Source organism: Lonchura striata, chromosome 11, assembly GCF_046129695.1.
Source record: "Lonchura striata isolate bLonStr1 chromosome 11, bLonStr1.mat, whole genome shotgun sequence".
Classification (NCBI taxonomy): domain Eukaryota; kingdom Metazoa; phylum Chordata; class Aves; order Passeriformes; family Estrildidae; genus Lonchura; species Lonchura striata.
Window position 1 is genome coordinate 11,314,629 of NC_134613.1, and position 18,700 is coordinate 11,333,328.

The 18,700-nt window shown below is 34.5% G+C and overlaps 1 protein-coding gene across 8 annotated transcripts in view; it reads left to right on the plus strand.

The window, feature by feature from the left end:
• ZNF280D (zinc finger protein 280D) overlaps positions 1 to 17,044 on the plus strand; it is a 46,948-nt gene extending 29,904 nt beyond the window's left edge. For 7 of the 8 annotated variants that reach the window (XM_021546309.2, XM_021546308.2, XM_021546307.2 and 4 more), the window contains 4 exons: positions 1,409 to 1,471; positions 2,016 to 2,134; positions 2,308 to 2,344; positions 11,858 to 17,044. In XM_021546309.2, the coding sequence (XP_021401984.2) occupies positions 1,409 to 1,471; positions 2,016 to 2,134; positions 2,308 to 2,344; positions 11,858 to 12,488 (850 nt within the window). In that variant the 3' untranslated portion in view covers positions 12,489 to 17,044. Of the gene's footprint in view, positions 1 to 1,408; positions 1,472 to 2,015; positions 2,135 to 2,307; positions 2,345 to 4,626; positions 4,725 to 11,857 lie in introns of all 8 variants that reach the window. The other variant, XR_002466890.3, reaches the window with a different exon arrangement.
• The last annotated feature ends 1,656 nt before the right edge of the window (positions 17,045 to 18,700 follow it).

Genomic DNA, 18,700 nt, shown 5'->3' on the forward strand with positions numbered 1-18,700 from the left:
CCAGCCTGACTGGGCAAATAATGACTAATCATTGCATGTTTTCTGGCTTTCAGATTGAATGGCTCTGATTTTGCAAGTGCTGAATGCATACAGGCCTTAGCTATCACTAGTGAGGTTTGTACTCACATGTGAAGGATATCTCAAATAGCAAACTCAAGTGGATACTTTTCCTTACACTACTTCTGGTCATCCATAGAAATAACATCTCATTTTGTTAGCAGATGTGGGGCAGTGTAGAGTATTAGTGATGACAGCTGTAAAAAAGCTTGTAAAGAAAACAAATGCATTGTTTTCAGAGCCATAGAGTTATACTATACAATAATTAGATACAGTTCACATAGCAGTGACAGTAAAACAAAATTTTAAAACACTGCTTCTTACTCCTGTGCCCTGAAGAAGCCAACTGTATTGTGGAAAATAGTGAATGTGATTTTCTTTCTGAATTCATGTACATAGGAAATTCCTTGGCATTTGTGAATGCTAGGATTCTTGAATCTGTGATCTGGATTTTTAGATACACTTTATATTGACCTATTCTCTCTAATTTCAGTGTTTATAGAAGTCCTATGCTGAAATAGTTTACATAATTTTATGTCTGTAATCATTGTTGGCATGCTTAAAAAAATACTAAGGTGCTTAATTCTAACTGTAGAATAAAAAAAAATTACTCTGGAAGGGGAAAGAGGGATCTTAGGTAAATTGTTCCTATAGTTGCCAGTGGTCTGGATGGCAGGTCAAATTCATCATCCATGCAGTAAAATTGCCAATCCTTTGTCTTCTTGATGCATCTAACCCTAGTGCATCTCCTAATGTGATGCTTTACAGCACCTACCATCATCTCTTGGTTGAGTGTGAGGAGAAGGTGGTGGTGAGGAGGAAGGCTGTTAAGAGGGAGGGTGTTTGTGGAGGAGCAGCCCCTGTACTTGGCTGCCTGCACGTTATTCCATGGTAGAGAACAGTGTTGGCACATACTTAACCTGCATAAGAGACAACTTACAGGTTATCTGAAAATTTCATTTCTCATTGAAAGCCATCTCTTTAGGAAGCACAAGATCAGCCAAGTTTTAGCTCTTTAGTGGTGCACTCTATAGCTACAGCCACGGTTCTTCAAAATTGCTGCTGGAAACAGTAAAAGTATGTTCTTCCAGGACTGTGCCGGTGAAGTTTAGATTTTCACCTCCCAAACTCATTTACAGGGGAGTCAATGGTTTAAGCTAGAGCTGAGATTTACAACAAGTTTGTAAGCTTTAAGCAATTTAATGTTTAAGAATCATGCATTTCAGTAACTTAGGCTTCTTTTTTCATGTTTTGTCATGAGCAAATTGCAGTATCATGACTAGTGAAGGGGTTATGTGGAGTAATGTATTGAAGAAAACCAGCCTAAGTGGTAATGTTTTCATATATTCAGTTTTCACAGTGCTCGTCCAAGTAAAAGGTTTTGGATCTTTAAGAAGCATTCAGAAGAGCTACGGTAATTCAGCTTTTTTCACTTAGAGATCATTATGGTTTTACTTTCTGATGTTGAACCAATAACTTAGGTTGAGGTTATAACCTCCTGAGTTTCCACAATTTAGAGCAGAGAAATAAAACCATTAGGTTTTCCAATAGCAATGTTCTGGTCAGTGCCAAATACTTATTTGTCCACATTTATGAACTTAATTCTGAGCAGTTTTAATTTTTTAATTGTTATTAATTTTTGATTATTCATAAGATGAAAAATGGAGAGGGGGTTAGGGAAAGAAATAAACAACCATCCAAACAGAAACTCATGCTCTACAGATAAATTTCTGTCTAAAGTCATGTTCTTTGTACTATATCCAGCATGGAGATGCCCTGCTCATTGATGGGAATTTCCTGATACTAGTTGCAGTAGAAAAAGTAAGATAACGTTTTTGTGAATCATCTCATCTGAAGTTGATTTTTTTTTTAATAGTCTGTCCAGTTGCTGTAAGTTAAGAAGAGTGTTTCCATGACCATATTGTAATTATACTTCCTTTTTGATTTTTATTTCCTAGAGGTGTGACTGTAGTGTGTCTCAACTGTGATTTCCTGGCTGATGTTTCTGGCTTGGATAACATGGCCACACATCTGAGTGAGAACCAGACTCATACTTGTCAAGTTATTGTAGAGAAAGGTGAGTACACGAGTTGTCTTTTTTTATACAGTATGTAAATACTTACATGTGGATGTCTCTTTTATTATCACATTCCTATTTTGAGTTGCATGATTTCTGTAATTGCATTTGAGTACTTCTCTATTTCCACATTTAAAAATATTCTTAATTAAATCCTTTGTTTTTATTCCCAGTTTCCACAGATAATGCAACTGCTGCACAAGTGTCTCAGTAAGTTTTATTTTACTGCTTAATGTTTTGTTTGGTTTTTTTTTTCTATTAATTTAGTGATAAATGGCCAAAATTTGCACTTTGAACTTGGGTTTCTTTTGAGTTCCATAGAATTTGAAATGTATGGATGAACAAGCCTTTACTGTACTAGTGCTTTTTCATCTTACCATGTCTACAACTACAAGAATAAAGAGATAAAGCAATTACCCATTGCAGCTAAAACAAAATCAGGCTTTTGTTCAGTTTGAAGAAAGATTAATAATCATTGCAATGTTGGAACTTCTCAATTCTGACCTGTCTATACACAATGAGATTGTTACTTCTACTTAGTACTAGCTTTATAAAATTAGTGGTTTATATTCTTTATGTAACATGAATATGAATACAATATGGAATGTCCTTTACTGAAGTAGGATAAATTCAGTCTTAATATTTAAAAATAATTAGGAATTATTTTTAAAATTATGTTCTTCATATGATAAAGGCATACTGTTTTGTATTAGCTTTTTTTATTCTGGCTTTTAAAGATGTATTAATCAAGGTTTTTTAAGGATTTGAGGAAGAATGTGCAGAATTGTGGAGATTGTGTTTCAAATTATGTTCGTTTGGGTTTTTTTAAACTTTAGGAGAATCAGACATGCTAAGCTCTCCCTGATTATCCTGGAACAGTTTCTTAGGCTTTACAGTGTAGTTTATCAGCCTGTTTATACCTTACTTCAAGATTTAGAGGTGTGTCAGTTAATTCAAACATTTGTGTTTTCTTCATACCATTTCAGAATACAGAATCAAAAATGTCAGACTGCGAAGAAATATTTTAAGAGATAGAAGAAAATGGTTTAACCCTGATAACCCATCTAGCCTTTAGCAGGATTCTAAAACTTCTAACAGAGTGATAAGTTCTTACGCCTCTAAGCATAAATCAGCTTTCACTGAGTTTTGGAGATACCCCACATAGATTATTTAATATTTATTAAGTATTTTCTTTCTTAGTCTCCAGAAAGTGGCTAGTAAGAGGGAGTCCTCTAGTAGTTAAGCTTTCAGTGAAACTTGAACAATGACAAAATGAAGTGTTGAGCTATGATACTTGTGGAAATGTTAGCTTTTGTATTTTGAGCTGCCTTAGGTGTTGGGAATTAATGTCTGCTGAAGTTTAGGGAAGGAAAGGTTATAGATAGGTTGAGTGGTGGCTGAAGATGTACAGCTTATACACTAATACAGCTGTGGCAGGCTATTGTCAGTACTGCAAAAGGATCTTGCTGTCTTGAATACATTACAGAGACATGGAAATATGTAAGAATGTTGGATATATGGGTATATGTGTACTACTCAGAAGCAGATGGATGAGCACGGAAAAGATTTGAAGTAAAGTCAAGAGTATATGCAGGTTTGTTTCTGCAAGATGTTAGAGTAGGACTGATGCAGATAGCCATTATTTTTGAGAGTTTTGATGCTGACATAAAATTAGTTACTGGTACCACAAGAAGTGACAGAAAATCCTTGATGGTGTTTTTTGAAACTATCAGGCTTATAGACTTCATTAATTTCAGTGAATCTTGTCCTGTTCTATATGCGAGTTCTCTCATACTTTGGACAAGAATATATCATTACTAAACTGAAGAGTATGAGTATTCTGTAGCAGATCCTTTAATTGATAATTTGCTGTACAGAGTACAGAAAAAATGTTCATCTTTTTGTGGGCTGGTTCTTAGTGTTACTCATTGGTTTCTTTGGAAGAAGAGGAACTTGCAGGTAATATTCATAACTTCTGCTGTATAGTTTCTCAATCATCTCTGAATGTTTCTTCCAATTCTTTGGCCTATAATTCAATGACTTGTTTATGGGACTCTTCAGAATCACTTCATCATTGGAAATAATGACTCAATTACGATCTTGAACACTTTTGGATCTTCTCTTGCGTCTCTGAGATGGTATCTTTTGGTGTCTTTTAATATATATTGGATTGTCTGTATGCATTTTAAAACTCATCTTTATTGCTAATGATCAGACATGTTCCATGAACTCTGTGTACTGTTACAGAGCCTGTCTTTGGACCAGAATCCTGCCATTAGTAATACAGATAACCTAGCTGGGGATGTTCCAGCAGAATTTGTTTTTTAAGTTTTTGCTCTACATAAGTCTTCTTGTTTATTTGGTGATCCACCTTGTGCTGAGGAAGTAAGATTTAATAACTATGCAAGTATTCTTCTAATTGCTCAACTCTCTGCTTTGCACAACAATTAACATATTTTTAAATGAACTGACAGCAGACATTTTTGTTGCAGGGCAGTTGAAAGTGAGCAGGTATCCTATACTGCCTTGGCTCACTGATACATCATTGTGGACCAGAAAATTGAACCCAGTCCAGCTTGGGATTATTTTGGTATGTAAGCAAACAAGGATCTGACCAGACCTTTTCTTTTTTCTTCATGCACTGAAGCTGTGGTATTCTCTTCTTGCATCTTTTAGACAGCAGGTCTGGTCTTTTCTCTCAATATTGTAGTCAAAGGCCCTTTTTGATAATGTTCTCTGCTTTACAGCATTGATTGGCAGCTTTTTGGGGGCTGTACTCTGTTGAAGAGAGGCTTACCAGGAGTGTCACTTACATGATGCAGTGTTCCTTTGCTGCTCATGTGCAGCATTTCTTCCTTGCTCCAGTCTATCAGTATTATCCCAAGCTAGAGTAGCGAGTAAATGGTGATGTATATGGGCTGATGTCAAAGCCCATTTTGTTCTGAACTTGATCCCACCTTTTGAAACTAAAAGGCTTTGTCGTTTTTTGGGTGTTCACTAAAGCATACAAGTCCTGATCTACTTAACATTCAAGTAAGTTACATTTTTTTGTGCCAGTGACTTTATGATACATAGTGGCAAAATATGATTTGAATGTCTTCTGTTGCATGTAACTACATAAACTGAGTCTTGGCCGAAAGAATTTAATAGCTGCTTTGCTCTCTGGTAGGTACGCTTCTTTTTATGCCAGAATACTGTGAGAGGTGGAAAGCATGTAATGGAAGTACATACATTTATTGAGCCTTGATTCTGAGGGTGGAGTAGCTACAGTTCCAGTTGATTTCACACCTTCTTCTTTTGGTGTCATCTCTCATCTTCAAGGGTGCTCTATTCAAGCTGCTGGGACATTTGCTGCTTTTGATTTTACTGCTTCTGATTTAGTCTTCAGTTCTAGATTATCTATGGCAAGTTTATCCATCAGGATATTTGATGAGCTTTGCTTTTGCCATGATGAACTTGTAATGTTCCTCCAAACTCAGCCTCCTGTTTACAGTGGATATGTTTTGGTTGAATCTCTCATTTCCTAGCCTGAAAACAGTATAATAGATAAAGCTTACCTCACTTTGGAATCTGTCACTGATATAACTTCCTAGTTGTGAGAGTTCAGTTTTGGTGAATGCAAGCTGTTCTTGATTTGCAGCACTTACTTTTCCTGAATAATTGAATTATTTGAGATTAATTCATTTTGACCAGTTTTTTTGTCCTCTTGACTTTTAGTACTCAGTCACAAGTCTGGTGATAGTGAGCTTCTGCAGCTGTTTACTGTTGCTAATAATGAAAAGGATCCTGTCATCCATTGTCTCTTCCACATATTTTGTGACTAAGCATCTTCACACTTATTCAATACTCTAAAGTCTTGCTATTTTTGCTACCGTTTTTCCTTCTGTGTTCCATCTTGAATGCTGCTGTTCAGCTTCAAGCATCACTTACCTACTACAGGTTTTTCTTGCAGGACTTAATTCTGTTTTGACACAGCAGCATTCAAAAAAGCATAGTGGGTTTGTGTTTTCATTGTGAGCATGCTGTTCATTTCAGAGGAAGTTGAATTCATATTTCACTTTTATTCAGGTTTCTGACAACAAGAAGAATGGAATGTGATTGCAGGTTTTTGCAGGCTTTCAGAAACATTCTCTAAGTATTTCCCAGAGGCGACACTAGATAGACACTTGGATTTGAAGTTATGTGAAGTCTACGTCTTTTAAATGCTTATTTGGAATATTGTCCTTCAGTTCTTTTGCAGCTCTGCTACAGAAATTTAAGTTTCAAGCTTGCATTTTAAACACTTATTAGGGTACTTAGAGATCTCAGAGATTTGTGGAAATGGTTCATGTAGAATCAATTGGCCTTGTGACATCCTGTTTCCATCTGTGTGAAAATCTTGAAAAAGTTACTCATGTGGCAAACTCATAAAAGCACTTCTAAATCATTAAAATAAACCTGCCTGATTTAGTATTAAATATCTTATGATCCCAACAATTTACATGAATAATGCAACATATTGGACCATATCTGCAAGGGCAGAGCATGAATATGCATGATATAACCAGTCAAAGAATTTTATGGTCAAAGAATTAAGATTTCATTTGTATGTGGCTTAACCTCTTTTTTTATTTTTAGGACATTGAGTGTCACTGCCTGACTAGCCAGTTTGTCTTATCTTTGTTAGAAAAGTTGTACAAACAAAGTGAATGTTTGTTTGTGTTATTCTGTTGAATGTAACTGTGTGGCATTTAAAGTTACATCTTTCAAAATAGGGAATTTTTGCAAGAAGGTGGGATTAATTAAAAAAAAACAAAACCAAAAAATCCCAAACCCAATGACCTTTCCATTCTTTTGGGTGCAAATAAATTTAAAATTTTTAATGCTGTGTATGATTCAGTTGAGTGTCTGGAAGATATACTGAGCCATTTAAAGTTGATTTCTAGAAATTCTTGAAGCTACAGTCATCCCAGAAGAAATTACTTTTGGTTAGGTGTGGACAAAAAAGAAATGTTTGATAAAGATTCCATCTGAGTTTGTTCTGCTTACCCAGTGAGCGTTGATTTTGAGAAAACATGAGAGATTGCTGGGAAGACAGTGGCTCCTGATTTGAGCTTTGTATGTATGTGCAAATATATACAGTTTTATTGTGTGAGAGCAGGACAAGCAATGAGACTGAATTTCAGAAATGGGAATATTCCTATTTGTACTTAACTGCATTCAGAAATGGGAATATTCCTATTTGTACTTAACTGCATTTTAGAGTCTAGGTTTTGTTACTGAGTCCAGATCTTTTCTATTACTTCTAGGTGTCTCTTAAAAGTTTCAGATCAAACTGAATGTAGACTTCAAGGTGTCTAAATCAATGTTCTTCCTTGATTTTGCTGAGTCTCTGGTTTTATGGCTGATCCATTCTGTTTACTATCTCAAGGTGAAATTATGTGCTCAGCTGCTCCTTTTTTATGCACAACTTTTTTAGAGGATTGACAGTTAAAGGGCATTTTTTCATTGTTCTTAACTAGAAATTAATGCAGAATGAAGAATTCTTGTAGAGTTCTAGGAAGGTTTCAGAGTTGCTCAAAACTGTTGGACCAGCAGGCTGTACTTACTGGAGGTAGTCACAATCTTTGGTTTATTTTCATAATGTTCTTTTCAGAAGCACTGTGACTTCACAGATGTGAGAAAGTATTGCCTTTGTTGGTGTTTGAGATCTATGGGATTTAAGATTGCTTGTATTATAAAAATGTTGGGAACATCACAAATTAGAAGGAACTGTTTTATCAAAAGCTATACATAAATAAAATTAAGGTAGAGAGTATATGTCATGAATCCAAAGTAAACCATAATAAAAAAGATGTGGTTATAATGAAATGTAATGAACTCTCCTCATTTCCAAACCAACATAAATGAGCCAGTTGGAATCTACTCTGTAAGGTATAAAACATGAACACAAAAATTTCTCAAATTTGGTAATGTAAAATAACATTTGTAATAGATTTTAAATAATCTATAGATATTAGATCAAATTCACACACATTACATTTAGTGGCAAAACTTTATCGAGACAAGAAAAACAGTATGTTTTGTTCTTGGATATGCAGTACCTGAACTATTCATGTCTAAGTGAGTCTAACAGGAATGACTGTTTTATGACACATGGTTATTTCTAATATGTTTAAGTTCTTGCATATAAATCATTAAAGAAGTAAAGCTAAATATTTGGTGTTGCATCATCTTATACTGATGTGGCTACTCATGATTCCATACTTCAGAGTATTTGAATTCCTGGCCCAAAAAAAGTATGTTCTCGTTTGATTCATCCTGATTATTTGGCTGTTAATTAGAAGAGTATTTTTACAGTGGTACTGAAACCAGTCCTTTTTTGTAGATATTTTTGCCATCTAATGTTGCATATTAAGATATAATAAATAATAATATGTGATTGTTTATGCTACCGTTTAAGATGCTAGTTAGCTGCTAGAACATTAATGTTAGAAAGTATTCATGGTGTGCTGATACTATGTGCTTAAATTCTTTAAAAGGTCTGGGGTTAGACTGCTTTTTTGGATTTAGGAATATACATGTGGTTGATCAATCTAATATTAGTATACAGTTTTCATAAAATTTACGTGGTAAAGCTGTTTTTTATGTCAACCATTAAGATTTGCTGAGGTTGTGAATAATTTAATTTATGATTAATAACATTATCTAAATATAATAGAGGTAGCACCATACTTCAGCAGATTAAATTTGCCTTTAATGCAACATCAACAAAGAAGTTTTAGGCATAAGCAGTTTTGAGGGGCTTGTTTGCTTTTTCTTTTTTTTCTGTAAGAAACCTTTGAAAGGTTAGATTTTGTTAGAACTGATGACTTAACAAGTTTGTAGGAGATACTTCCTACTATCTCTGTGATAACATTTTCTTACAGAAACACAGAAAATCAATTTTGGTGATGTTGTGATAAGCTGTTTAATTAATGTGGTTTTCAAAGTCAATAAATTTAAATAATTTATAGCTCATCTAATGTATGGAGGTGCCTGTAAAGGTATTTTGCAGGAATCATCCCCTCCAGATAGTAGTTGGAGGTCAGCTGCAATGTTTTACAGTTGTCCTAAAGTAAACTACAGCTCTGTTCTGGGTGTTTGGGCTATGGAAGACAAATGAAAGAAAACTGAATTTATATTGGGGATTGTTTTTGTCAGGTAGCTTTATGCACTTAATTTACCATTTCAGATCTTAAATTACTTCAGTCATGATTTAAAAGGCCTTTCAGGTGAGGAGATCATTCCTTGGGTAGAATTAGAATAAAAGAATGCTCACTATCTTGTATGATTTTTCTTTTAGTGTGGTATTTTAGATTATCACAATCACTATGGTCTGCTGATTCATCTGCAGTTCATTGCAGAGGGAAATTATTTCTTTGGAGAACTGTCCTATCTAAAGGAACTTATTGATGTGCTTAGTGAGCTGAAAGATCATTGTTGTTTGTGGATAATTGTTTTTGGGATGTGATTGTTGCACAACAATATGTGTGTATATGTTTATTTTCTTCCCCTACCACTTGTTCCTCCCGTTCTGTGTTTTGGCAAAAATGAATGAGAAAAGGGGGCTGGGTGGATGAAGCTGAGATTTTGGTTACTAGAAGGTGAAAAAGATTGTAATCAATCTGTTTTATATGTTATGGGCATATTTGTTCTTTGAGGAGTTTCTTGATGTGAATCTTGTCTCTGTGTATGCACATGTATATAATCCATCTGGGTTTTTCAGTGTGGAAACACTGCTGTTTGTGGGATAATTAGTTATTAGTCATCCCTTTATTTAAAACTTTTTTTTTGTTTTGTTTTTGCTTATAAACTTCCCACATAAAGCACAATATTGTGCCTGTTAGCTGTGCAGCTCATCTTGCCCTCAAGCTGCTTGTTGAAAAATAGCAGCTAAAGGTCATATGTGTATGCACTAGTTCATGAAGAGATGACTAGATTTTCATATGAAAACAGTTGTAAATATTGAACTAGTGTTTATATGGGTCTGTATAATTGAAGTGTTTCTCTGGAATAGATGAAGAAATTTGGAACAGTTATGGCAAACTGGTTATGTCAGCTTCAGCTGATGGGTGCTTCTGAGCATTGGCTTTTATACTGGAACTTAGTCTTGAGTTTTCCTTCCAATATTACCTTTTTTGCCATTTTCTTTCTAGATGTTTGAGAGAGAACTTGGATACGTAATTGTGTATTCAAGTATGTCATCTATTCTTTAGCTACTCCACTAAATGAGGAAAAACCCCCAAACCCAAACATTTGTTTGACAAAAGTAGCAAATACAGGTTGTAATTTGGTAAAGAGTTTGGCCTAGCTCTTGAGTTGGTTCCTTATAATAAATGGAAAGTTAGTGTAACAGGATTAAAAGATTCCTATGACTACTTCAGTGACCACCAAAATTTCACCACTGAAGGATATCCCAACAGTTTTTTGGTCCTACTCAAATTATTCCTCTGACCTAGAGTAGAAGTAGGAAATGGCATATTCTTTTATTACTTTACTTGAATAAAAGTAAAACTTGAAAACAGATTTCTGAATGGTTGTAGCTCCTTTTCCAGAAGAGCCATTTTCTGTAGAACTCAGTATCATTTATCATATAAGTGAATCACTGGAATTGTTTTAAATTAGTTTAAATTCAATTTAAAGGATGAGTAGAACATATGTAGGTTTTCAGCTTGAAAAGATACGAGAAGACATGTAGCAAGGAGTTGGTTCTTCCTTTTAAGAGTTCTGAACTGTGTGTGGCTTACAGAATTTGAGTCAAAAAACTTTAGCCAAAAAGTGTTTAAAAGTATTTGAAAAAATAAAAAGGCATTTTGATTAATAAGCGAAGTGGTGCGATTGTTGTTTCTCACAGCTTTTTTTCCTGCATGTTACTGTTCAGATTGTTACTTTCCATTTAAATTTAAAAAGTTCATTTGAGAGAATTTGCACTTAATTTCACTTTGTATATAGAATTTATATCTGAAATCAGATAAATTCTTTTTCTTCCAGCTTTTTCTTTCCTCTCCCCCACACTTTCTTTTGTCTGTCACCATCATCATTTTAGGTAATTCAATCTGCTTATCATTCTGAAAAACTTGAGAATGATTAAAAATTGTATTAAACTTTTACCAGATTTAATCTTTATAGAAAAAAATTGAACTTCTCTATTTCTGTGCTTCCTCTTTATAAACACACAGTTTTACTCTGAAAGGTGACTGAAAATGCTGCTTCACAGATTTACTTTTTCAGTGAATCCAGATGTGATTGCTCAAATAAATTTTGGATTTGTTAATTTCGATTTCCAGCTGTTAGCTTTATTCTCATGAGTATTGCAGAGTCAATTACTGGTATAAAAGTAAAAAGCAATTTAATCTGCATCTGTGTCAAAGAGGCTTGCAGGTAGAGGAACTACAGGTGTTATTTTGGGAAATTACATGTGCCACACGAAGGCAATCTTTCTTTCTTGAGCTGAAATACAAGAATTGGAATATTAATTGACTGCTAAATACAAAGTTGAGTTTGTAATAGATGAGAAAAATGCAGCTGTTAGTTAAATTCTGCCTTTCTTCCTATGAAGCCTCATGACAAATCCCAAAGAGGAAATCTTCAATACCTCTCTTAGTGTACTTTGCAGAGTATATCCAGGCATTGGTTTATTTCATTTATAACATAAAATTATAAAAATCATATCTAAAAATAAGTTGTTTTGTTTTTTTTCAGCAAACAAGAGCACAACTCTTCAGATGAAACAAAAGAATGCAGTAGAAATCAAACAAAAAAAGTTGCATCTGTTGAAAAGAGGGAAGACTCATCACTGTCAAATACAGAAAATGTTTGTAGTTTGGAACTCCCTGGCAACAGCTCAAAGAATTCTTTACATGAGAAAAGAGCATACTGTGATTCAGCTAATAGTGAACAGTTATTAAATGACAAACAGAAATGTATTCATGATGAAAGCGAGATGAAAATGTGCCAAAGTTCAGGTGACATTGTCCTGAATGAGCAGACTAAAGTGCGTACCTGGGATGAAACTGCACTTTCAGCCAAGAATGTGAGGGACTTAAAGCTGACACTGGGTGAAGATGTCAGCTTTGAGCAGTTCCTCAGAAAGAGGGATGAACCTGAATCTGTTAGTTCAGACATAAGTGAACAAGGCAGTATTCATTTGGAGCCTTTAACTCCATCAGAAGTACTAGAGCATGAAGCTACTGAAATTCTCCAGAAAGGTAATGTCGCATCGTCATCAAAGAAAGCAGGACAGCTCGCTGAACAAACAGATGAGACTTCTAGAGAAAGCAATCCCAGCAGAATGGAAACTGCAAACAAGACAGATGAGAATGAAGCAAGCTGAAACTGTGTTAATTTTTTTTTGTTTGTTTTAAACTATGGTAAGAACACCTGATGAGTGTGCTCATGGATGCTAAAGACTTAAAAAATGTTAAGAGGGAGGAGAAGAGAAAGAGACACCAAAGGGAAGTTTGCATATGGAGGTAGCATGTATGTGTATGTATGACTGAATTCATTAAGCTTCAAAAAGGTAACATGTTAAAATATATCTTCCTGTCTCTTGGATGTGATATATTATTAGATTGCTACTTGAAAAGAGGTATAAATTCTAATTTTTTTATAGTTAGCCCAGGATAAGGTGATTTGTTCGCCCAGAAAGTATTTTTCTAAATTCTTTAGTGTGAATATTATTGAACTGGGGATTGAGTAGGAATTAACTTCTGATGCTGATATGGAGCACACTTATAATGGAGGTTATTGGTCTACTGATAGTTTAGGTAAATATAAACCTTGGAACTTGGTGTCACATTCCTGTCTGTAAAAGCACGTAAACAGAAGTATATGAATTCATGCACCTCTGTACAGGTGTAATTCTGCCAGGCTGTAAACTTACCTTAATAAACTTTCAGTGAAAGTGAAATTATTACAATAAAAAATATATGTGTGGGGTTTTCACTGTGCAGGCTGTGCAGAAATACTGAACATAGGTGTACAAAGTAGGACATAATGCTGAAAGTACTGTAGCTGTTAGGCTTTTACCATTGGTTTAATTACTCTTAGCTATAGACCCATAGGAATGGTCTGTAAGTCACACCAAAGTATGGTTTGATGTAAAATGGTTTTAAGCAAAAATAATGAAAACTCCAAACTGGGAAAACCACCTGGCATGCATTTTTGCCATTTTGCAGCTGCTACTGGCTAACTTACAACTAGGACACAAGGGCATATAAAGTAGAATTGTACAGTTCAATTTCAGGACTTTTGTCTAAGTTATGTACAGAAAGATGGCTGCTGGTTTTGCTTTGTTTTTTTGGTTTTGGGGGTTATTTTTGTCTTCTAGTTAGCTAGATTTAGGAATGCATATGATTAACAGTAGCTTGCTCCTTTGATTTTATTGCTCCATTTGAAACATTCAGAATGTGCTTTTGACTTACAGTTTTGTTTTTAATGAATGTTAAATGTTTTGAACAGCTGTTAAAGTACTGCTGTAAATTATTACTTTTTGAGTAAATATTTGCAACAAAAATTTGTCTTTGTGTATGATTTTATGCTCAACTTGAAACTTTGGGCATAGCCTTCTCCTGCTTTTTAAAAAGATTTAGTGACAGTTCCTAAAAAATAAGTAACTTCATTTTTGTGATTTTTAGAACTATGGTTTATTGGGGATTTTCATTAGGTTTTGGGTGGTCTGTTCATTTGTTTTATTTTAGAATTGAGCAAGTGCCTATGCATAAATTTTTTTTTGTACCTGTGTATTGTGATACGATGTGCTAACCTTTGCAGACTATACAGATATTTTTCTGGCCCATCAGCCTGCAACTGAAGTTTGCATTGTCCTCTTAAGTTCACCAAACTCAGCTGCTAAGTGAGTCTAACAGTATTAAAATCTAGAGACCATCCAGCTTACTACTGGGACCTCTAAATAAACCAGATCTCAACAGCCTCAGAAGTTCCTTCAAGCTCTAGAGAGAAGTATAATTTTAATTTTGGACTGCATCTTCGTTGTCATCCATGCACTTGTAGAAGACTTCTAAAAAAGAAAAGTGGAACAGTTTATGTATTCACAGCTCTTTGAGATCTGCCTCTTGAAGAATTTCAAATACCACAATACATGAAAAAGCTGAGAAGAATAAGTTGCATTATTCCTTTGTTCTTTAAAGATTTTAGTGAAATCATTAAATAGTGGTTTGGTTAACCAGTCTGATGTGTTCATGCTTTTACACATGCAAGGTTACTCAATGTGAAGCTTTATTTTATGCAATTTAAAGGAGGTAATCAACTACAAAACTGGAAGGGTATGTTACCAAGGGAGTTCTGAATGCATCTGTGTTGTAACCCAGGGAAGTCTGTAGTATTTAAATCTGATTGGTGATCTTCCATGCAAATTATATATTTTGGGTAACTCTCTGATATGTGGTGTTAGAAAAGATAAAGTTCAGCTGGAACCATTTGCGATACTTGAAATTTCCATGTGTCTTTTATTATGCATTTAAACTTTTAAAACATTTAGCATTTTAATAAGAATTTGGAAGGATTTGGCCACATAGTGTTGAGAAAAGGTGATAAATAGAACTCAAACACCTGTGTATTTGGCAGAATTATATCCATATCATCTCAGCTGCTTGTTACATAAAATGTCATTTGTTTCAAACCATGTTGATAATGCTTATGCAAAAAGTAATGTCAGGCAAAAACCACTCAAATATCTTCTAGTCCTTCTGAAAGAAGAGGTGAAAGAATTTGATTGTTCTAGCAAGATCATCAGCTTTTCATATACAGGGAAGGAATATCATGGAAATACTGGCATGGTATTTTTGTGAAGGAGGAAAACTAAAACTCGTTACTATTTTTCCTATATGAAGTAATAGATTTGCTCATAAACACTGTAAGGAACTGCACAAATACAATGATAAATTTCTATAATGTTATTTGGGTAGTTTCCCACAGAAGAGTGAAGTTGAATTGGTACTTTTGGCAGAAGCTGCTGTGGAGGATCAGGTTTTCATTATGCATTTTTAGTTAACTGAACATAACTGCATATGATTCAATTTGTTATTTCTGAGTAAAAGTTTTTTTCCATCTAGCCATCAGTAGGTCTTAGTGTGTCACCTCTCTTTTTGTCCTGGAGAAGACATTTCACCTGTAGTTTTCATTGCCTTACCAAAAACCAGTCACTTAATTCTTGGTGTCCATAGTAGAATCACCCTTTCCCCTCACCCCAGCTTGTTTATATTGTGCTTATTTTTAAGGAATTCATGTCCCACATGTATGCTGTTTACATTATTGTCATTTAATAGAAAACTGCAGTCATCATGATGATCTGTGAACATTCAGTCATTTGGATTTTCCTCAAGTGCAACCAGTGTCTGTTTGCCTTGTGCAGCTTGGGAGAGAACCTTTGGTTCACCTGTAATTCAGATTTTCTAAATGGAATGGCTGAGTAAATGCAAAAAAAAAAAAAAATCCAATTGTAGCACATACTGAATTATAAATATTGGGTGATGTATTCTAAAGAAGAAAGTTTTTATAATAAAGCTACCTGCTTTTCCTTGGGTAGGGAGAGAGAAGAGCCTTGGGCAATATGTGTTAAATCTCATTTCTGTCATGCTACTTCTAGAAGGAATCAAAAACTAAATGTCAGGGTAAAGAATCTTGAAAAATGCTTGTATTCTACAACACCTTAAAAGATCTTAAAGCTTTTCTGCAGGCATTAAGCATTGTTATTTATATGCTGGCATGCAGAAAAGTCAGGTTTTTGTACTGTTAGATACACAAATACTCCATCAAAGACTGTGACCATAGGCTGTGACAGCAGAATTTTGTTAGATTTAAATTTTTTTTGTGGTGGTCAAATTTATACCTAATTGTTCTCTTTTTGTTTTCATTAGTGTTGGTTTTTGCAGCTTGTGAACTTACTTAGTCTAGTTGTATCCTGTATATTTTGATGCTTCATATGCCTTTAATAAAAGAAAAAGGTAAGTATGTTTTATGATTACATTGAATGATTTTTGCTTTGAAGAAAATGTTTATTCCAGTTTTAATGTAGTTCAAAAGGACAGTTCTTAGTCCCTCAATGAAGGATGGCATGATCTCCTCTGAGCATTGTTTTTATGTAGGATTTTGACTCTTAATTTTCCCAATTAATTCTGTCCTAAAAGGGGAAGTATGTTGACTGGTATTTCATATTAGCTTACAGACACTACACAGAGTTCCTTTGAGTTTTGGACTGTTATAGCTCTAAGACAGCTAATCAAAATTTTGTACTCAGTCATTTCGTTGACCCAAATTAACCTTGTAAAGTTGGTATTTCGTTTTTGCACCAGATTAAAGAAAAGTGGAAAATGTTTAGTTGTGCCTTCAAGGTGCTATAAAGTTAATGTGTTTATTGATATAAAAATGTGCTGGGTTTGTTGAGGGGCTCTTTCCTGTTGAAACCATTATATCAGGGAAGGCTGAGTTTTTTCTGACAACCAGAAAGATAACTGTGATGTTTTATCTGTATCTGCATTTATGTTTGGGCAAATTTATGATCATATTAAGGACTGCTCAAATTACATGTGTGAGCTGTAATCAGGCCAAAATAAGATCAAGTCTGTGATCAAAACTGGTAGCTTTTCAGCAAGCAATTCTCTATTTTTAAGCAGCATTGCTAGGTTGCTTATGTTATGAATGTAATGTAAATAAATTGCATTTCATACTCAAGTTCACTAAAGTCTCAGTGTTAGACAATTAAGTCAAAAGGGCTGTTTTCTCCAAAAATTTTTGTGAATAAAGTGGTTTCTTTATGAAGGAAGTTGTCTCATACTGACAGTATTGAAATTGTAACCTTCATATGTAACCTTTGCTCATAAATAGTGTAATTAAGAATTAGTCCTTTTGATTAAAGGAAAATCACCTGCAGGTCTGTTCCTTACAGCCTCTTGTGTTTTTCGTATGGATCTGTCATGATATTCTAGCAACCAATTGAAGCCCTTGTTTTCTTTTTTACTGCTGTAGAATTGGAACATGAATGCTTAATAGTTTTTAAATTGTATGTATTTAAATTACCTGTATGTTTACTGCCTGAAATGAGGACTGAATTTTGTGCACCAGTTTCTCAGATTTTCAGGCGAGATTTGTCTTTCCACCTAATCTTGGAAAGACTTCACTACTTCTTGGGGCTAGCAAGCTGAAGGCACAGAGTATCATTTCCCAGGTTATTTAATGAAATCCAGTGTATTTGTTAGGTATCATTTAAATGGGACAAACTAGAGGTAGTCAAAATGAATCCTGGGACTGAGTAATTGGGAATAATGCAGCCTTACAGGAAAACTTCAGAAACACAGAACTTGATAGACAAATGGTGGCAGTGTAGGAAGTCATGTGAAGCCTTAGCTACACTGGACTACTCCTGCATTCCTATTACTTTTCTTTGTGTACACACACACAGTTATGTGCAATTATAATGATAACATAACTTGATTTTATTTTCCCTGGTGTACCTGAACAGAGTAATAAAACACAAAGAGGATTTTGTTTTTATCACATTAAAAATGAGAGTTGAGCAGCAATCCTTAAGCTGTTTTGAGCATAAAGTTGTCTAAACAGTTTGTTCTAAAATTGCCCTCATATTTGAATTAGAGCCTTTTACTAATCGAAGCACTCTTCTTGACTAGGTGAGCTACTCAGCTGTCTTGGAAGCTTTTAATATACTGTTGCATCTAATTGCTATTCATATTTTGACAGTAATAAAAATATGTTGCCCTCTCACATAATTTATGGTTTATATGTGTTTACACAGTCCTTACAAATGTGTTGGTTATTTCCATCAAAAAATGTATTGTTTGAGAGAACTTGCAGTCTACTTGAACTGTTATGAGAATTTCTTGGTCCACATCTCTTTAGCAAAACATACAAGAACAAGGAGAGGGAAGTACAAAAAAAATGTTTAGGAGCTCAGTCTTTTGCTTATCCTTAATTAGCGTGGGTAAAATATATCTACTGTGACCTGTCTCTTTGCCATAATAGCTGTATTCTCTTCCTTATAGGTTATGCTAAAGGTGATAGGAATTGTGAACAGAATCTCCAGAGAAAATACAAAGCTAACAGAGTGTTACTGGATTACCAAGATGCCTCATTGCAATAAAAGATCAGTAAGATGCAGCAGAAAATGGGCACTTTACTGTGAATGGAATATAGAACATGTAGAAGGAAAATGCTTCTACTTTTAGTCTTTTATTTAATAAAGAGTTTGGTTAATGAGAGTAGACATCTCTATTAAGAAATAAGAGATTCTGTGCAGCATCAGGCAAAACTCTTACCAGTTACATCATAGCACAAAGATTTGACCTGGCTGTAAACTGATATTCTTGAGTTTAATGTACACCAATTAGTTAAAAATCAATAATTTATGAAGTTTACTTGGTCCAAACATAGTCCCTGTCCATCAAGTGAAATATATATCATTGCAATGTATCTGGCTATGAGGAGGGGAAAAGCATTTTCTGCAGCTCACTTGTATTACCCACTATCAACTTTTGTCTCAGTCTTTGGGTCAGCTTCATTTACCCTGCTGAA